General features: G+C 39.9%; 1 protein-coding gene across 5 annotated transcripts in view; it reads right to left on the reverse strand.

The window, feature by feature from the left end:
• The window catches only part of ptpra (protein tyrosine phosphatase receptor type A), a 291473-nt gene that overhangs the window by 170655 nt on the left and 98383 nt on the right, over positions 1–22435 (reverse strand). For 4 of the 5 annotated variants that reach the window (XM_072576685.1, XM_072576713.1, XM_072576676.1 and 1 more), the window contains one exon: positions 13495–13515. The exons of the other annotated variant lie outside the window; for it this stretch is intronic. In XM_072576685.1, coding sequence (XP_072432786.1) covers positions 13495–13515 — 21 coding nt within the window. The remainder of the gene's footprint in view (positions 1–13494; positions 13516–22435) is intronic. 5 annotated transcript variants of the gene reach the window in all.

The raw sequence follows: 22435 nt of genomic DNA on the forward strand, positions 1-22435 counted from the left end.
TAACCTCAAAGAAAACATTATTCAGGACTGAATTAGTAGGCAAATGGAAAAATATGGGCCAATTCCGAACAGCGAGTTTGCATTTGTTAAAGAAAATCGTATCTGACAAACTTGGAGTTTTCTAAGAGATTTGATCAAGGAAACATTATCGATGTGGTGTACATGAACTTTCAAAAGGCAGTCAACACAGTATCACACAATAAGCTTGGAATAAAAAGACAGAGTAGCAGCATGGATACAAAACATGCTGAAGGATAGGATTACAGCTGATTAGGAACCAGTTTATACATGGAGACAAGGGGCATGACAGTGGTATAAAAATGTAATTTAGAGGTGGTAAGTGAACATAATGGATTATAATGATTCAGGAGTACTTCTCTAACCGGAGAAGGTCTGCCAAGGAACTTGCCAAGGTCGGTATTGGGACCCTTGTTATTTTCAGAAATACATAAATGACCTACATTTCAAAGCTTGGCAGTATTGAAAACTGTGAGGAGGACATGGCAGAACTTCAAAAGGACACGGACACGTTGGTGGAGCTGGCAGATAAGTGGCAGAAGTAATTCAATGCAGACAAGTGTAAGGTGTTGAAAAGAACATAGAAACAGAGTAAATATTCTAAACAATGGGCAGGAGAAACTTGGGTGTGTATATGCACAAGTCAATAAGGCAAGGTAGACTGAGCAATTTTTTTTATATTCATTCACGGGATGAGCACGTCATTGGCTACGCAGCATTTATTGCTCACCCCTAATCGCCCAGAGCACAGTTTAGAGTCAACCACATTGTTGTGGGTCGGGAGTCACATGTAGGCCAGACAAGGTAAGGTTGGCGGTTTCCTTCCCTAAAGGACATTAGTAAATCAGATGGGTTTTTCTGATAATTGACAGTGGATTCATGGTTATCATTAGACTCTTACTTCCAGATTTTTCCTTTTTTTAGATCGAGTTCAAATTCCACCATCTGCCATGGCGGGGTTTGAACATGGGTTCCAGAATATTATCTGGGTCTCTGGATTAACAATCCAGCGATATACCATCAGGCTATTATCTCCCTATATTAATACAGCTTACAATAATATAGACATAATTAATATGGTCTAGAACACAAAAGCCAGGAGCTGAACTTGTGGTAAATTGATATCATAAGAAACAAAAAAAAAACAAGTTCACCAATTATTTTAAACATGAGGTGAAAGCACCATTATCATTGAGATTTGAGCAGTTAAAAATGCCAACTCTGACAGTTCTTCAGTTACTGGTGGAAAATAAATTCAACTTTGCCACCATCACCTAAAGTAGAAAATGTGTTTTTCGAACTTCAGCTTAAATTGTTAAATACCAAAGTGTGGAAACAAGACTCCAAAATAAGGTTCTTCCAGAAAAGCAAGCAGCTTGACAGAGGGGAAGAGAACAAGAAGAAAAACTACCATTTGAAAATCACTATCAAATCAGTTCCTGCTAAGTCATACCAAATAAAAAGGCCGATACAGTGTCATTCAATGAGAAAAATAATACCACACTTTATCTGAACCAAAAAGACAAGAAACACTGATTGCCAAAAAAAGTCAGAAATTATCTGGACTGTGGGATATTGACAAAAAGTGGTAAACCATACTAGTTAAAGATAGCAAGTAACACACAACTCACCCTTTCCATTTCTCAGATACGATCCGCCTGTGCAACAACAGTGTGCAATTAATAATTACCTAAGGTACTAGAAATTGTTATGGTGAGCTTAAGAAATGCAACACTCGAATGGAAGCAAATTAAGTTGCAGTACTTCTGTTGCAAGATTTGCTCCCAGACTACAACATTTAAAAGACATCTTGACAGATACATGAAAATGACAGGTTTAGAAGGATATGGGCCAAACACAGACAAATGGGACTCATTCAGTTTAGGAAACTTGGTTGGCTTGGTCGAATTGGGTTGACAGATCTGTTTATGTGCTATATGACTCCATGAAGAAATTTTGCTTCATCCTTACTCTGGCTATGAACAGAGAAATCAGGAGCAAGAGTATGTCATCTGGTCCCTGGGGTCTAAGTTATCATTCAATAAGGTCACAGTGATCTGAATTCAGCCCTCCAATTCACTTTCTTTTTACCCTAGAGAACGTTCAACTGCCTTATTAATTAAGAATCTCTCTACATCAGCAATACAAAAGATTCAATGACTATCACATCCACAGAGTACAACATTGAGGGCCAAAGGGCCTGTTCTATGTAACCATCAACAGAAAAAAAGTTCTCATCTTCATTTTAAATGGAAGACGTCGTAATTTTCACCAGTGTTCCCCAGTTCTCGTCTCTAGCATAAGGGAGACCCTTGTTTTCTCAGCTGGCCATCAAGATCCATTGCAACCTTGCACATTTCAATAAGATCATCAATGCATAGAAGGGTAACCTACTGAACCTTGCCTCATAAGACAACATTTTCATCCCAACAATCAGTTGAACTGCTCCTAATGCAATTATATACAGTAAATAAAGCAAACTATACTTTATTTCCTACTTTTTACTTTATTTGGATTTATTTTTCATTTTTCTTCAATTTTGCTTGATTTTCATGATCATCATCTCTTTGAGAAGTCTCGCCAAGTGTGGATCTATGTCTTGAAGAGATAAACGCTTGTGGTAACAGATTGCAGCTATTAGAGGGGAGTTCACCCAAAATAAGGAGTGATGATGTCACAGTCCAATTGGTTCACTCCATCTGCTTTCTTTCCTTGAAGTCAAGATAAAATTTTCCAAATATAAACAGACATTACTTGTGTAGTGAGGAAAACATTAACATTTCAGGCAAATGACCATCTTTATAGAACTAGGAGAAATGAAAAGCATTTGAAGAATCAGGATGTGAGCAAGTGTCATTGAAATAACTATGGGAGTCAATGGACTTAATGAATACATGAAGTTTTGTCACATCAAGTTAAATATGGACAAAGAAACTTCCTGCTGAATACAACCTACTCAGCTAATAAATTTATCGTTTCTTGAAGTTGAATATGACACTGAAGCAGCTGAGGACAGACAGGAAAAAAGAAACAAAGCAGTTTGGGCATAGGATCACTTAGTGTCACTCAGTTGAGCAGCTATTGATCAAACCCTAAAGGACAATGTACCAAAGTGCGCCAGACGAAGTAGTGAATACGAAACAAAAAATCTTGACCTTGTCCTACCAATCAACCATCACAAACATATCTGCTAACAACTGCAGTAGTAAAAATGACTACCACAAAGCTTTCGCATAAATGGGGACACATCATCTTTATAATGAGGACAGAATGCACATTGTACAGCACCACTTCATGGGGAATGAGATGATTATGAGAAACTAGGAGCGTGAAAGTAAACTATCAGCAGCAGAACTGGATTCAAACATAATGGCCTAGCCTTGCATATTCCCTCACATAACCACTGTCATGAAGCCAGGAAAACAAGTGAAAGCATACAAGAATCAATGTTAGGTATTCCTACAAGATATCAATCTGGTGAAACTATACACAGGACTTTGTGCATACTGAATAACAGAAGCAGCATGGTATAGGCAGAGAAAAGCAGCGCCACAAACAATGGATCAGCTCAAAGTTCTGCAATCCTGTCACACTGAGTCACAAACGGCTGTAGACTAACTAATAGAAGCAGGAAGCTCCATGGTTAATTGCTGAACACAGCACCTCTGTGCAAAAGATAAAGCTACAGCATTTGTCAGTGTCTTCAGGAAGAAGTGCCCTTCAGGTTTTTGTTTCCAATTAAGTTTAACTTTAATCAGCTGTGACTTCAAAAATAATTAAGTTCAACATTGTTTCAGGTCATCACTACCAAAGAGAAAATACATGTAAATCTTCAACAAAATAAACCAGGTGAATAATGGGAAAGAGTTATACAGCACAGAAATAGACCCTTCATCCAAATCATCCACTCCAACCAGACATCCCAATTTGACCTAGTCCTATTTGCCAGTATTTCACCCATACCCCACTTAAACCCTTCCTATTCATATACTCATTAAGGAGTCTGTTAAATGCTATAATTGTACCCACCTCCACCACTCCACCTGGCAGCTCATTCCATACACACACCTTTTAAAATCTTCCCTCTCTCACCTTAAACCTATGTCCTCTAGTTGTGGACTCCCACACCTTAGGAAAAATAACCTTGGCTGTTCATCCTATCCTTGCCCTTTATGGTTTTATATATTTGCATACGGTCACCCCTCAACCTTCGACATTCCAGGAAAGACAGCCCCAGATTTTCAGCCTCTCCTTATAGCTCAAACCCTCCAACCCTGGCAACATCCTTGCATACCTTTTCTGAACTCTTTCAAGGTTCACAACATCCTTCCAATAGCAGGGAGATCAGAATTGAACACAGTATTCCACATGTAGCCTAACCAATGCCCTGCACAGCTGCAATATGACCTCCCGACCTCTCGACTCAATGCACTGATCAATGAAGGCGAGCATACAAAATGCCTGTCTACTTGAGACTCTGCTTTCAATGAATTATGAATTTGCGATCTAAGGGCTCTTTGTTCAGCAACATTCCCCAGGACATCACCATGATGCTACTCATGATTATATACACGTCTAAGATCACACCTCAGTCTCCAAGTGTCGAAGGGGGAGAAAAAAAACGCCAGTCTATTCAACCCTCCCAAAAGTTCAAACCCTCCAGTCCTGACAACATCCTTGCAGATCTTTTCTGCACCCTCTCAAGTTTAACAACATCTTTCCTACAGCAACTCTTACAGAATTGTAAGCACTATTTCACAATAGCTGCATAAATGCTTTGTACAGCTGCACCATGACCTTCCAACTCCTGTACTCAATACTCTGACGAATAAAGGAAAGCATACCAAATACCTTCTTCACTATCATATCGACCTGAGACTCTCCTTTCAAGGATCTATGAACCTGCACTCCAAGATCTCTTTGTTCAGCAACACTTACCATTAAATGTCTAAGTCCTGCCCTGATTAGCCTTTCCAAAAGCAGCACCTCACATTTGTCCAAATTAAACTCCATCCGTCACTCCCCTGCCCACTGGCCCATCTGACGAAGGTCTCATTGTACTCAGAGGTAACCCTTCTTTCACTGTCCACCACACCACTTACTTTGGGTCACGTGGCAAACTTAATAACCATTCCTTAAAAACCATGTATTCACATCCAAATCTTTTATATAAGATGACAAAAAGCAGTGGACCCTGCACTCATCCTTGGGCACACACTAGTCATAGACCTCTAGTGCAAAAAGCAACCTTCCACAACCCACTTTGTCTCCTACACCTTCAAGCTGTTTATGTATCCAATTGGCTAGTTCCCCAGGATTCCATGATCTAACCTTACTAACCAGACTACCATGTGGAACCTTGTCAAGTGCTTTGCTGAAGTCCATATAGACAATGTCTACTGCTTTGCCTTTGTCAATCTTCTTTGTCTGTTCTTCAAAATACTCAATCACGTCAGTGAAACACTATTTGCCATGCGCAAAGCTATGCTGACGAACCCTAATCAGTCCTCACCTTTCCATATGCATGTAAATCCTGTCCTTCAGAATCTCCTCCTAACAACTTGCACAACACTGATTGGAAATTGATTTTTATGATTTTTCTTCATGGGACATTGGTACCATTGAATAGATCAGCATTTGTTGCCCATCAGTAATTTACCTTGAGAAGGTGATCTGTCTCTTTTGAACAACTGTAATTCTTGAGGTGAAGGACACCCACAATGCTGTTAGGAAAGGAGCTCCAAGAATTTGACCCTGGAAAACCGAAGTAATGGCAATACAGTTTTGAATCATGATGATGTGCAGCTGAGAGTGTAACTTTCAGTTGGTGGTGTTCCTAAGTACCTGTTTCCCTTGCCTTTCCAGGTGGCAGAGGTCTTGGGCTTGGAAAGTACTGTAAAAGCAGCTTTGGATAATGAATGCAATGCATTTGTAGATGTGCTGTCACTATGGGTTAATGGTAAAAATTGAAGTGGTAGACTGTGTGCCAATTGAGCAGGTTGTTTTTTTCCTGGACAATGATGAATTTGAAAGTTAATGGACTTGCACACATTCAGGCAAATGAAAGGACTGGCATTGGCAAGACAGAAGGTGAGTTATGTGCCTAAAAATTTCTAGCTTCTGACCTGCTCTTGTAGCCACAGGGTTTATAAAGCTGACAAGAATCACAACTGAATCAATGAGTTGTTGGTAGTGGGGGATTCAGTGACTATAATGCCATTGAATATCAAGGGACAATGGTCAGACACTTTTGCAGTCATTATCTGGTTCTTGTGTGGCACTAATGACCCTGCCACATATTAATTACAAAACTGGTTGTTGTTCAGGTTGTACTTAAGTATCTAAGAAGTGAGAACGACACTGAACATTATGCAACCATCAACAGATATCCTCACTTTAGACCTTATGATGGAAGGAAAGGCCATAGATAAATTGAATTTGTTGGCACATGTGCCGAAGCACAGTGAAAAGTTTTGTCTTATGAGCAATGCAGGCAGATCACAGAGTTAAGTAGCATAGATAAGTAAATAATAGGTAAACAGCAGCAAAAACAAAAACACAGGTACAGGCGAATGCTAAGAGTTTGAGAGTCCATTCAGTATTCCAACAACAGTAGGATAGAAACGTGTGCGTGTGTGTTCAGGTTTCTGTACCTTCTCCCCAATGGTAGAGGTTGTAGAAAAACATTGTTAGGGTGGAATGGATCTTTGAGAATGCTGGTGGCCATTCCTTGACAGCAGACCTGGTAGATGGATTCTATAGATTGGTGCCTTTGTGACTGTCCGAGCCAAGTTCACCACTCTCCTTAACCGTCTCCAATCTTGAATAGTACAATTGCCATACCAGGTAGTGATACATCCAGACAGAATGCTCTCGATGGCGCACCTACAAAAGTTGGCAAGGTCATTCGCCATCATGCCAAATTTCCTCAGCTGCCTGAGGAAGAGGAGACGTTGTTAGGCCTTTGTAGCTAGTGCACGCACAAGAAGAATCAATCTCCCAGGAGCTTGACACTCTCCACTCATTCCACCTCTGTGCTGTTAACGTGTTGGGGGGCATGAGTAATATCCTGCCGAAAGTCAACAATGAGTTCCTTGATTTTGCCGGCAATTCAAGATGAACAGGCCAAGGATACTGTTCTGAACAACTCCTACTGTCCAAGGAGTTGGATGGTTGACATCCAACTACAAAACCATGACATAGTAGACTTCAAACTAGGAATATTACCTGGGGCACTGGATTACAAATCCACTGTCTCTCCTAGTTTAAGTGGCATTAAGAAACACAACTCAAATTCCATGACACCACTGAGTGCAATACTACCAAGTAAACAGTAGTAGTAAGAAAGTGGCTGACCATCAAAGGCTAAACATGACTTCGCCAATGTCAAATCATCCCATGAACAAATGGAGAAAAAGACAAACTCAGAAAATATCGAAACGAAAATGTGGAGACTAAATGGAACAATAGTGCAATCAAATCAGAAAAGCTTGAGAATACAAGGCCACAAAGAAAAAGGCTGTGTGTACTAACAAGTTTACAAGAATAGGCTCTGCTGTAACAACAGAATCCATAGACATATGGAGACTTAACAATTGGACAGAGAAGCAAGCTTGACGTGACAACCCCAAGGATGGATACTGGACATCTTGCATGATGCTGAGAATCAAAAGAACTTTTACATGCAACCAAACATAATGAATGCCAATAGATGTTGAGTGTCTAATCGACATAGCAAATGAGTGTCAGCAAATGAGTTGGAGGTATCTTGCCATTTACATCTACACTCACAACTATTACCTGGCAAACAGCAAAACAAAATCTTTTCAAAGAGTCCGTTTGAAAAAAGCCTTTTAACCTCACAAATAGATGTCTTCTTCTGATAAAAGGAAAGCATTTTTCCAGCGAAATGAATTGAGTGGAGGACAGTTGCACCCAGGTTTGATGTGACAAGAAAATCTCTATGGAACATCAGAGGGTAACAAAAAAAAAGTCAATGCTGGTATCAAACTGAAAGAAAAACATATTTGAGCAAAGATGATGGCAGGTCAGAAAAGTGGACAGAATATCAAAAAGCAAGGAATTATTAAAAGATTAATAGGGGAGGAACAATTAGAGCACAGAGAAAATTACCCGAAAACAAATATATAAGAAGTTGCTTCAGATATTTTAAAGATTTCACAAATTAATTGATGGGCATATTAAAAATTAGTAAGGGAGGACAAAGAGATGGTCGACACACTCAACAATATTTTGCAAAAGTTGCCTTAGTCGCAGGGGATCATAGGGTTCTTCTCTCATTGGACAGACACAACTGGTGGTGTGCGTAATGTGGAGGTCACCACATCTCAGGTGAGGGGTGATGTTGAGAAGACAGGACTTTCATAGTGCAGAAATTGAACCCATGTTGTTGGCGTCACTCTGAGTCGCATGTCAGCCAACTAGCCATCTGAGCAAACCAAATCCCGGTCTGAACTAAAAGAGGATAATTATTCAGGATATAGTCGCAAATTAGGAATTGAAAAGAAGGGAGGAACTCAAGATATTTTCAACAACCAGAGACGTAACACTGAATAAATTGTTGGAAATGAGAATGGACAAAGTCCCCAGGATTTGATGGACTTCATCCTAGGATCTAGTGAGACAGTTGATGCGTTAGTTCTAATTTTCCAGAACTCATTAGATTCGGGCAAGGTTCATTTAGACTGGAAAATTGCTAATATTCAAAAAGGGAGAGAGGCAGAAAGCAGCAATTCACAGGCCAGTTAGCTTAACATCTGTCACAGGGAAAATGTTATAAACTATCACTAAAGACTTCATACCAAAGTAGTTGGCTAAGGTCAAGGCAATCAAAGCCAACATGATTTTGTCAAAGGGAAATAATGTTTAAGTAATTTATTGGTGTTCTTGGAGAACCCATTTATTCTGTAGATAAAGGGGAATAAGTGGATGAATTGCATTTAGACCTCCAGAAAGCATTTTATAAGGCGCCACATCAAAGATCACTTCAGAAAATAAAGCAAAAAAAAGGGATAACATATTAGCAAGAATAGAAGATCAACTGATTAACAGGAAGCAGAGAGTAGAAACAAATGAGTATTTTTCAGGATGGCAACATGGCACAAGTGATTCTGAAGGAGATCAATGAAGGTTTTGTAGAAGCATTAGTGATGAGCTTTCAGAAATAACTGGAGTCAGAGAGGGTTCCAGAGGACTGGAAAGTGGATAAAAGTAACACGCCTGTTTAAAGGCAGGGCAGGGGCAGAAGACAGGAAACAATAGTTTGGTTAACCAAATCTCGATCATGAGTAATACTTTAAAGTCCATTGTTAAGGATGAGTTGCGGAGTATAGTTGTGGAGTACCTGAAATTACATGGTAAGTTAGCACAACTTCATCAAGGGAGGTAATTCCCGATAGATTGTTTGAATTCTTTGAGGAGGCAACAAGCAAGTTAGACTAAGGTGGGCATGATCTATTTAGATTTCCACAAGGCCCAGGTGCAAAATAAGATAAGAACCCATCATGTTAGGGGCAAGGTACTGATATTGACAGAGGATTGCCTGACTGGCAGAAGGCAGGCAATGGTGACAAAGAAGTCTTTTTCAGGATGGCGGTGGTGACTAGTGGAATTCTGCAGGGGTCAGTTTGGGACCACAACTATTATGTTATATATTAACAACCTGGACCAATGAACTCAGTGTATTATTGCTAAATTTGCGGATGACACAAAGATAGGTGGAGCAGCAGGGAGTTTGAGAAAGCGGGGAGGCTGCAGAGGAATTGGACAAGGTAGAAGAGTTTGCAAAGAAGTAGCAGATGAAATACAGTGTGGGAAAGTGTGAGGTTATGCACTTTGAAAATAATCTACACCTCTATTCTTTCTACCAAAGTGGGGAAAGGCTTTGGAAATCTGAGATACAAAGAGATTTTAAGATGCCTAGTTTACGATTCTCTTAAGATTAATATGCATGCTCAGTTGACAGTTAGGAAGGCAAATGCAATGTTAGTATTCATTTCAAGAGGCTAGAATACAAGAAAAGAAATATACTGATGAGGCTGGATAAGGCTCTGGTCAGACCACATTTGGAATATTGAGTGTAGTTCTCGGCCCCATATCAAACGAAGCATGTGTTGGCATTGGACGAGGCCCAAAAGAATGATCCCGGGGATGAAGGGCTTACCATATGAGGAGCAATTGAGGACTCTCATTCTGGATTCGATGAAGTTTAGAAGGATGCGGATTGAATACTGAAAGGCTTCGCACTGTGAACATGAAGATGGTGTTTTGACGAGAAGACACTAGGATCCCAGGGGACAGCATTAAAATAAAGAGTCAATCCTTTACAACTGAAATGAGGAGGAATTTTTTCAACCAGAGGGTGGTCAATCTGTGGAACTCAATGCTGCAGAAGGCTGTGGAGGCCAAGTTATTGGGTGCATTTAATACAGATAGATATATTCTTGATTGGTAAAGGGACCACGTGTTATGGGGTAAAGGCAAGAGAATGGGGTTGAGAAGATGTGATCAAATGATGGAACAGACTCGATGGGCCAAATGTCCTAATTATACTCATATCTTTTGGTGCGCCTTGTGGTTGATAAAGCTGTCTCACAGCGCCAGGGCCTGGATTCAATTGCAGCCTTGGGCGACTGGCTGTGGTTTGCATGTTCACCCAGTGTCTCCATCGGTTTCCACCCAGTGCTCTGGTTTCTTCCCACAGTCCAAAGATGTGCAACTTAAATGGAGTTGCCATGCTAAATTGCCCTAAAGTATCCAGGGATGTCCATGCTATGTGGATTAGCCATGGTAAATGGGGTTACAGGGATAGGGTGGGTCTGGGTGGAATGCTCTTTGGAGTGTCAGTGCAAACTCGATGCGCCTAATGACCTCTATCTGTACTGTAGAGATTCTGTAATCTTCTGTGATTCTGATCTGTGACTCTCAACTGCCCTCTAGGCAATTGGTGATGGGCAATGAATGCTGGCCGAGCCAGCAATGGCCACATCCTGTAAATGAATTTTAAAGAAACACTGGGCATGGAGTCGGACCAAGTAAGGATGGCAATTTCTTACTCTAAAGGATATTAATGAACCACTGGGTTTTTCCTGACACATTGTCAATGATTTCATGGTCATCATTTTAATCATCATCTTTTAATTCTCTATTTCTATTAAATTCAAATTCCACCATCTGTCGGGGTAGGATTTGAATTCAGGTTCCCAGAACATTACCTGATTAATTGCCTAGCAATAGTATTTCTAGGCCATCACCTCTTCTTGACTCTTGAGAAGGCTTGTTAGACTAATACCTGAAATGAGAAGTTGACTCTTTATGGACCTCTGGGCAATTAGGTATGGACAATCAATGCTTGTTTAGCTGGCAACATTAATGAATTCTTAAAATTTGGATCAAGGAACCGTTGCTATGGTAGCTACATTTACCAAAGACATGAAGATAGGTAGGAAAGTGATGATGACATAAGGAGTCTATTAAAGGAAGGTTAGATAGGTTACAATACAGCAAAAGATCTGGCAAATGGAGTGCAATATGGTAACGTATGAAAAAGCCTATTAGACAGAAACGAAAAAAACATTAGCTGTCAGGTGAGGGGATGCAGAGCTCATCTTTGGTTGTCCTCGTGTATGAAATACAAAAGGTTAGTATGCAGGAAGAATAAGTAATCAGGAAAACTAACAGGAAGTTATGTTTTATTACGAGGGAAACTGAATGCATGAGTAGGGAGATTGTGGTTCATTTATAGAAGACACCTGACACCAGTTCCTGAGGTATGTGCACAATACTGCTCATCTAAATTATGGAAGGATCGCATTGGAAGCAATTCAGAAAATATTCATTGGACCAATACCTAAATCGAGAGGAAAGGCTAGGCAAGCAAAGACTTTATCCTCTGAAGTTTAGAAGAATTAGAGGGGACTTAATTGAAACATATTCAATTAAGAAGAGATTTGAAGAGTTTTGACTGGGTGGATGGTTGAAAGGAACATTCCTCATCTGGGATAATATGGAACCAAGCGTCATAGGTTAAAATCATTTACAACAGAGAGGGGGAAACATCCCTCCCACCCTCCCACCCCCCCACCACCACCCCAAGTTCAGTGCTTTTGAAATTTTCTTCCTTAAAAGGCAGTGGATGAAGAATCTTTAAAATTGTTTGAAGGGAGATAGCCTCTTACTTACCAAGGGGATAAAAGATTATTGGGGATATGCACATGTATACATTTGTAATTAAAATCAGATCAGCTATGATCTAACCAAATGGTGGAAAGGAGCATGCGACCTTCTTGGGTTTCTCATTTGTATGCTAGTAACTTCCAACTGCTCACAAATGTAACCTCCTCTGGAACCACGCCCCATAATCATACGGTGTAGAAAAGGCCCTTCAACCCATCGGGAAGGGAAATTAGTTATGAATGATTTCAGAACTTTTCCGAAGATACCACGTTCCAACTGGACTTTGTATGTTATTGTGACATGATGCACTACCATTATCTCTCTCCGACAATCCTCCCAAATAGCAACAAAACATTCAATAACTTCATGTAATTATTCCAGTTCACCTTCGATTTTTTTCTTCTCAAAATTTAAAAAAATTCCTGAAAATTTATTTTAATGGCCATTCCATCAGCCTTATATACTTGTGACGCATTTTAACAGATAGACTTGCTATTTTCTGATGGAGACCAACAGTCTATCCCCCAAATTCAGTTCTCCTTCCATAATCCACTAGCAGCTTATTTTACACCATAATGCTTCACACCTCATCAGTAAAAGCTCAAAAAACTCAATTAGATTAGGCCATGCATCCCCAACCAACTGGTTTCAAAAATATTTTATTGTTGCATTTTGCAAGTTTTGCCTTTATAGGCTGCAGTTCCTTGGTCATGATGTTAAGTAGTTCCAGTCACGACACAGCCTTGTCAGAGACTAATTTAGAATATTGAGGAAAATTCTTATTTAGAAATGCCGATACTTTACAAGTTGTCCAACTATAGTTGAAAATTTGCCATGTGTTGGAGCAGTACACAATGAACATCAGCACCATAAACACATTATAGAAACTAGCAATTTCAGTCTAGCTGTATATTACTGGAACCGTACTTTGAACATCTTCAATGCAATTAGCAAGACGACCACAATATATTGCTGACAGCTGCTAACAGTGCCAAAGTCTTGTATGTAGAATTAAACATGTGCCTGGTACACTAAGGAGAAAAATTAAAACTTAAACTTTAAAATAGGGAGAATATTCAAAAATTAAATGGGTTCTAAATTACACAGTGATATTTACAAAAATTATAGACAGAAATGATCAAGAAAAGTGTCAGTGGTGTTCCAGTACAAACAGCCCCCTTCATCAAATAGGGTTTATGCAAAGTTATAATCATAAAAAACTGCAATACTTCATGTGAAGTGGATAGGAATGAAAACTGTTATGGTAATATCAAGTCTTACCTGGACCAGCAGTTGTTCCACCTGAAAAGAAAAACAAAAATGTATCCTTATCATTAATTTTAATGACATGAATTAATATTTTAACAAGCTGCTGCTTTAATTGTACAGAACATTTATGGCACAGGAAGAAGTCAGTCATTCAACCCATCATTTTGTGTGTTTGGTAAATTTTGAGGAGAGACTTCAGTTCTAGCTTTCATGTTGCTTCTGTTCAAAAACTACACAATGATTGGGTTTCATACAGATGGAGTATGTACAAGAGATAAAAGGTAACAGGCTGTACAGAACAAGATTACATTAATTCAACAATTCTGCATCTATTCTGGTGACTACTAAAGTGTGAAGCAATATTTAGAATTTGAGCTTTGATAAAAAGAATAAAGACAGTGATGTGTTTTATGTTCACACTACAAAAAGCATACTTAATAGAAAGAATTAAGGAAATTACAAGTTGCTAAAATATAGAACACAATGCTGTTTATCCCAAGGCAATTTACAGTGAGATTAGACTAACAAGACGTTCATGCATAGATTCACTAAATCACCAACTGAGAGGGAAGCATTCTATTTCAGAAGTCAAGTTAGTTGCTGACAGTTGGAAAAGAACTTGTAGTGGGATGAAGACGATCCTGTTGTTGTGGCCAATTTAAGTCCAATGATAGACAGGATAATTAAACGCTCTGTATAGTCTGTATGAAGAGGTATGATCCAAATTAAGCAGAACCTCAAGATAATAATAAACCGAAAGAACTGTGGATGCTGGAAATCACAAACAAAAACAGAAATTGCTGTAAAATTTCAGCACGTCTGGCAGCATCTGTGGAGAGAAATCAGTGACGCTTCTTCAGAACTGAAAAAAGGTTTTTATGCTGAACATATGGTTGGGATAGAGGGTGGAGGTACAAGCCAAAAAGAGAGAATAACAGTTCGACAAAAGATGTGGATAATAGTCAGCCGAAAGAAATGGATAACAGTCGATCTAGAAGAATGAATGGCTGCTAGTGGGAATGATTAGTTGCTAACGATGTGTAATAGTAGACCACTTGGAAACTGTATAGCCTTCTGGACTCAAAATCAAGTTCAACACTTTTAGGGCTTGAGACACCATCTCCCATGTCCTTATCCCAAACCCCACAAACCTGACCTTGTTATCACATGGTCTTCTATTACACACTACTCATTGCTAGCCACTAATAGCCACCAATAGCAGCCATTCTCCTAGGTTGGCCTGACCATTATCCAGTCTTTTGTCTGTTCAACTGTCTGTCTCTCTCTCTCTCTCTTTGGGCTCTATCTCCACTTCTCGTTTACTCCTCCATCCACCTCCCCAACCCTTATATACCAATCTTTTCCTAGCTACCATCAGTTCTGAAGAAGGGTCACTGGATTGAAATGTCAACTCCAATTTCCAGCATCTGTAGATCTTTTGATATTTATTAACTCACTGCTACAAAGTCATACAGAATGGAAATGGTCCAACTAGTCCATGTCTAACTTCTTGAATTGCAGCAGCCGTTGTACTCTATGCCAACCCAAAATGCCGTTACGGAGAGATTTCCAGGATTTTGATTCAGTGACTATGAAGGAATGACAGTCAGGATGGTGAGTGGCTTGAAAAGAGAACTTGCAGGTGGTGGTCTTCCCAGGGGTCTGCTGACATTTTCCTTCTACATGGGAGTGGTTGTGGATTTGCAAGGTGCTACCCAAAGACCCTTGTGAATTTCTGCGTCTTGCAGAGGTGCCCACTACTGCTACTATGCATCAGCAATGGAAAACTGAATGTATGTGGATGCAGTACCAATCAAATAGGCGACTTTAACCAAGATAGTGCCAAGTTTCTTTAGTGTTAGAGAAGACACATTTTTCATCAGTTTTCAGAATAGGAAACACTAACAACAGCTCAGCAGCTGCCACAAATCAGGAAATGGGTGGGTCGGAAGGAGGGAGGAACTCGGGGAGGCAATGGCCCAGTGGTATTATCGCTAGACGATTAATCCAGAAACTCCACTAATGTTCTGGGGAGCTGTATTCAAATCCCATCATGACTGATGGTGGAATTTGAATTCAATAAAGAATCTGGAATGAATTGTCAAGTGATTCATCTGGTTCACTGATGTCCTTTAAGGAAGAAAATCAGTCATCCTTACCTGGTCTGGCCTATATGTACTCCGCACCTACGATAATATGGTTAACTCTTAACTGTCCTCTGGGCAATTAAAGATAGGCAATAAATATTGGCCCAACCAGAGATGCCCATATCCAGTGAGTGAATTAAAAATAAAAAGAAGAAAATGAAACTACCAGAGAGGTGATAGACAATAAATTATTAAAAACAGTGGGCTGACATTGTTCAAGTAATTATGGACTTCATACGAGGGCCTGGCAGACTTAACATCAAGTCAAGTGACCCTTCTTCAGAAGTCACACTTGTCACTCAAAAAAAAGTTCAAAGTTATTATTAAATAAAGTTATAACAGGACATTTGAATAAGTTCAACAAATCAAAGAAGAGTTAATGTGGTTTTCGTTAAAGGGAAATTGCATTTAACCAACTTATTGGAGCTCTTTGAGGGAGGAACATGTGTTGTGTACAATAGGTGTTGTACTATACTTAAATTTCCAGAAGGCATTTTGCAAAGATGCCACAACAAAGATTATTGCATAGAATCAAGCTCTGTATATGGGGTAGTATTTGGCATACATAGAAAATTGACTGGCTAACAGGAAGCAAACGGTAGGCACAAATGGATCTTTATCAGATTGATTGGATGTGACAGGGATCAGCGCTGGAACATGAAATGATTTCAATTTCTTAATATAAATATCAATATTTAAATTATTCAATCGATTTGAAGTAATTTGGCATAATTGCCAAATTTGCTGAGAACACAAAGTTAGGTAACAAATTAAGTTGTGAAAAAGGTATAAGGGAGCGATCAAGGGATATAGATAAAATGTGTGGGCAAAGATCTGACAAAATGTGAAGTTATCAATTTTGACAGGAAAGTAAAAATAGCACATTATCAAAATGGTGTGAAAACACAAGGCTCTGAGGCAAAGAGGAATATGGGTGTCCTTATTCATGAATCATAAAAGGCAGCAAGTAAAAAGAAAACATTATTGCCAGTGGAATTGAATATATATAAAAAGGATGTTATGCTTTAAATACACGTGCACTGGTAAGACTGCTTATGGAGCACTGTGCACAATACTGGTCACTTCATTTAATATATACAAATGTATTCCTTGTTCAGAGAAATTCATTAGACAAACACTGGAATGTGCAGATTGTCTGATGAGGAAAGTTTGGACAAAATAGGCTTGCATCCATTGGAGTTTTCAAGTGTAAGAGGTGACTTGACTGAAACATAAAAGATACTGAAAGGCCTTCACAATGGGAACATGCAGAGGAAGTTTCCTCCTATGGGCGAATCTAAAACAAGGGCTTATTGTTTAAAAATTATGGGTTATCATTTAAAGAGAAATGAGGCAAAAGTATATCTCTCAGAAGGTCATGCGTCTTCCTGGAAAAGGTGAAGGAAGCAGTGCTTTTGAATAATTTAAGGCAGGTACTTACCAAGCAAAGAGATCAAAGTTCATCAAGTGTCCACAGGAATGTTGATTTGAGGTTATAATCAGATCAGGTATGATCTTATTAAAAGATGAAGCAAGTCAGAGAAGCCGAATGGCACTTCTTGCCCTTTGTTTTAGGTGAAAGGTAGGAACTGGAGTTAATCTTTACTTCTATTTGCGCAGTATCACATTATATTTACATTTCAATGCCCAATAACCACAGTTTCAACCTGTACCGATTCAGAAATCTACAGCCCAGAGGGATGTGGGAGTCCTCGAGCATAAATCACAAAAAAAACTAGCATTCAATTTCAGCAGCTATTAGGGATGGTCAATATAATGTTGGCCTTTATTTCAAAGGGAAACAGAGAATAAAAGTAGCAGAGTCTTCTTAAAAACTATACAAGTCACTAGTCACACCATAGCTGGAATACCAAACAATTTTAGGCCCCTTATCCAGGGAAAGATACGTTGACATTGCAGACAGTCCAGAGAAGGCTCACTAGGCTGATTCTGGGTTGGACAGGCTGTCTTGTGGACAGAGGTAGAATAGATTGGGCCTGTTCTCACTGGAATTTGTGAAGAATGAGAGACCACCTTATTGAAACATACAAGATTCTTAGGACACTTGACAGGGTAGATATGGAAAGATTGTTTCCTCCTGTGGCAGAGCATAGGATCAGAAGGAATAAACTCATAAAAAAGGGTTGCATTGTAAAGACAGAGATGCTGAGGAATTTCTTCTCTGAGGGGAGTGAAGCTGTAGAATTCTTTACTGCAGAGGGCTGTAAGGTCTGTGTTGTTATGTATGTTCAAGGCCGAGAGACAAAATTTTAATCATTTAGAGTCATAGAGTCAGAGAGATGTACAGCATGGAAACAGACCCTTCGGTCCAACCCATCCATGCCGACCAGATATCCCAACCCAATCTAGTCCCACCTGCCAGCACCTGGCCCATATCCCTCCAAACCCTTCCTATTCATATATCCATCCAAATGCCTTTTAAATGTTGCAATTGTACCAGCCTGCACCACATCCTCTGGCAGCTCATTCCATACACGTACCACCCTCTACGTGAAAACGTTGCCCCTTAGGTCTCTTTTATATCTTTCCCCTCTCACCCTAAACTTATGCCCTCGAGTTCTGGACTCCCCAACCCCAGGGAAAAGGCTTTGTCTATTTATCCTATCCATGCCCCTCATAATTTTGTCAACCTCTATAAGATCACCCCTCAGCCTCCAACGCTCCAGGGAAAATAGCCCCAGCCTGTTCAGCCTCTCCCTATAGCTCAAATCCCCCAACCCTGGCAACATCCTTGTAAATCTTTTCTGAACTCTTTCAAGTTTCACAACATCTTTCTGATAGGAAGGAGACCAGAATTGCATGCAATATCCCAAAAGTGGCCTAACAAATGTCCTGTACAGCTGCAACATGACCTCCCAACTCCTGTACTCAATACTCTGACTAATAAAGGAAAGCATACCAAACGCCTTCTTCACTATCTTATCTACCTGCGATTCCACTTTCAAGAAGCTATGAACCTGCACTCCAAGGTCTCTTCGTTCAGCAACACTCCCTAGGAACTTACCATTAAGTATATAAGTCCTGCAAAGATTTGCTTTCCCAAAATACAGCACCTCGCATTTATCTGAATTAAACTCCATCTGCCACTTCTCAGCCCATCGGCCCATCTGGTCCAGATCCTGTTGTAATCTGAGGTGCACTGAAGGTTCCCATGGGGAACCTTGTCGAACGCCTCACTGAAGTCCATATAGATCACATCTACTGCTCTGCCCTCATCAATCTTCTTTGTTACTTCTTCAAAGAACTCCGTCAAGTTTGAGAGACATGATTTCCCAAGCACAAAGCCATGTTGACTATCCCGAATCAGTCCTTGCCTTTCCAAATACATGTACATCCTGTCCCTCAGGATTCCCTCCAACAACTTGCCCACCACTGAGGTCAGGCTCACCGGTCTATAGTTCCCTGGCTTGTCTTTACCGCCATTCTTAAACAGTGGCACCACGTTTGCCAACCTCCAGTCTTCTGGCACCTCACCTGTGTCTATCGATGGTACAAATGTCTCAGCAAGAGGCCCTGCAATCACTTCTCTAGCTTCCCACAGAGTTCTCGGGTACACCTGATCAGGTACTGGGGATTTATCCACCTTTAACTGTTTCAAGACATCCAGCACTTCCTCCACTGTAATCTGGACATTTTGCAAGATGTCACCATCTATTTCCCTACAGTCTAGGGAAATCTAGGGATTTAGGGAATAAAGGGTTATGGGGAGAAGGCGGCAAAGTGGAGCTGAAGATTAACAGATCAGCTATTATCTTACTGAATGGCAGAGCAGACTCAGTAAGCTGAATGGTCTGCTTCTACTCCTACATCTTATTAAAGAACACAAATGAACACTGAAGGTCATTATTTTAATCCAAACTTTTGACCAGGAGTACATCCCAGTTGTGAGAAAAGGGACTCTCTTTAAAATAAAAGCTGTTGATTCCAAGCCAGAAAGGACAATGCTTTTCAAATACTGAAGCAAAAAACCAGCCCTATCAACAGAGACAGTTCCAAATTGCCAAGGGAGACAATGACAGCCAATAGCTCATCAAAGAGACAACAGAGTCCATCAGAAGGCAGATCACATATGGTACAGAATTCAAGATCAAGAGTTCCCTTTTTATTTCCCAGCTGGTAATACCAGCCAGATGAGGGGTAGATAAAAATGTACACATTCAAACAAAGTTTCCTGTCCAGGGATCAAAAGGCAATGTATTTTTTTCCACTATGTGAGTAAATTAGTCAGAAAACTGTATAATTAAGGCAGACTTAGAAAAGGTCAAAACTTGGAGGAAGAAAAGACAAAGCATAAGTTCTATACTACATTGGTACATCAGAGCATTGAACAGAGAACAATACAGCAAAGAAACTGACCCTTCAGTGCACAATTTTGTGCTGAACATGATGCCAAATTAAACTAATCCCTTCTGCCTGTCCTTGTTCCATATCTTTCCATTTACTGCATATTCATGTGCTTATCCGAGAGTCCCTTAAACGCCCCTGTGGTATCTACCTCTACCACCACCAGCACTGGCAGCACATTCCATACTCATCCCACTCTGTTTAAAAGATTTGTCCCTCACATCCCTTTTGAACTATCCCCCTCTCACCTTAAACGCATGCCCCTAGTATTAGATATTTCAACTTCGGGAAAAACATTCTGATGGTCAACCCTATCACTGTATTTCATAATTTTATCGAGCAAATCAATCCTCAGCCTTTGCCACTCCAAATAAAATGAGTTTTCCTAGCCTCTCCTAATAGCTTATACTCTCTAATCCAAGTAGCATTCTGGTAAACTTCTTCTTGCACTCTCTCCAAAGTCTCCACATTCTACTTGTAATGTGGTAATCAGAACTGAACATGACACTCTTAAGTGTGGCCTAACCAAAATCTTCTAAAGTTCCAGCATCTCTGTCTAAACAGGACTGAAGGATAACACATACCCTGAGAACTTACACAAGAGAAAACACGACCCACAGCCTACAGAATACTCATCCAACCACCATGTGGAGACATGTTCCACATGTCCTGACCAAATCTCTCAGAATTTTGGGAGTTTAATGACGGAGTAAGGGGATCTGAAGGGAATCTAAATTGACTGGGACAATACATACATTCTGGGACAGGCTAAACAAAGACACACAAGAATTCCCAGAGGTCTGGCTTTCAAACCGGACCTCCAGAACAAACATATCGATTTGGATCCTATTTACCAACCTCTCAGAAAAAGAACAGGAAGTGCTATCACCCATTGCAACTGACCAGACAGATAAAAAGCAAGCAGGACAGAACACCAGCGCTTCATCATGATGTTACCTAACATGGTGACAAAATATCTGAGAACAAATCTACCAACTCAGTGAACAAACTTACAACTTAATCCATTTTGTTAGTAATGTTATAAGAACATTTAGCATAGATTGTGCCATATTAAGATTCACTATGTATTAAACACTATGTATAACTCAAAATGGGAAATCTGTGTCAGCTGCATTAATAATCCTTCAGTGTGATTCATAAAAGTAAGCCCAGACCCTCAAAGGTAAATATGTTCAATTGTAACCAGCAAGCCTGAATGACCCTCATGATCAGAAACTTCATGCAACATCAATATTTCCTCCTTCTTATTAATTGTTTGGGGGGAAAAGGATTTCACTTCTATACTGCCATTTCAGATCTCAGAATAGACCAAAGCATTTCACAATTAAGTCTTATTTGCATAATCATTGCCATAACTTGAGAAAAAGCAGCAGTAAAGCAACACAGAGATTGAGTTGTCAAACCAATGTTTCCCTCCTCTGCACTTCAGACAAGCAAATATGAATAACCATGGCCACGAGCCAAGACCAATGGGTTTATTAAGACAGGTGTAGAGAAGGAATAACATTACAATCTTTCTTCATTGTTCTATTTGTAAAGGCGTATCAATTGCTTAATTTCTGCTACTGCTACTTTAAACATCAAGTTGATTGATGCCTCCATTAGGTTTGTAGGAGCACTACTATTTTTAAGAAAGCTCTGAATAGCGGTTGTTAAATTTTGAAAATTTATTCATGGGAAAGTAGACACTGGAGGTGAGGCCAGCATTTATTACACACATTAAAATTACGGGTAGAGTGGGGTAAATGATGTTGAAATGCAAATCGGCCATGACTGAATGGCCGAGTGGACTCATTCGGCCGAATGGTCTTGCTGCCATTCCTATGTCTTATGGTCTCTAATGGTCTTAAAACTGTACTTCAGAGAGTAGTGGTGAGTTGGCTCCGAGAACTGTTGAAGTCCATTGCTAATGTTTCATGCTATGTGCTGTCATGCGGGAAGTTCCAGGACTTCAATCCAGCAACAGTGAAAGAATAGCAACATCGTTCCAAGTCAAGAAAGCATGTGGCTTAGAAGTGCTCTTGCACATGGTCGTATTTCTATGCTTCTGCTATCCTACACCTTTGGAGTGGTAGAGGTTGTAAGCTTCAGCAATGCTACCAAGAAGCCTTGGTGATTTTTGCAGTGCATCTTGTAGATAGGGCACACTGCTGTAATTGAGTATTGATGGCGAAGGGAGTGAATAGTGAAAACTTCTGAGAATGTGCCAATCAAGTGGGCTTTTAATCCTAGATAGTGTTGAGCTGCAGGAGTGTTGTTAAAGCTACATAGATCCTGGCAACTGTAGAGTTTTCCATCATACACTTGACTTGTACATAAGCAATAATCTGAGGTAACCCTCTTTCCTGTCCACTACCCCTCCAATTTTGGTGTCATCTGCAAACTTACTAACTGTACCTCTTATGCTCGCATCCAAATCA

The sequence above is a fragment of the Chiloscyllium punctatum genome, chromosome 1 (genome assembly GCF_047496795.1).
Source record: "Chiloscyllium punctatum isolate Juve2018m chromosome 1, sChiPun1.3, whole genome shotgun sequence".
In the NCBI taxonomy this organism is placed as follows: Eukaryota; Metazoa; Chordata; class Chondrichthyes; order Orectolobiformes; family Hemiscylliidae; genus Chiloscyllium; species Chiloscyllium punctatum.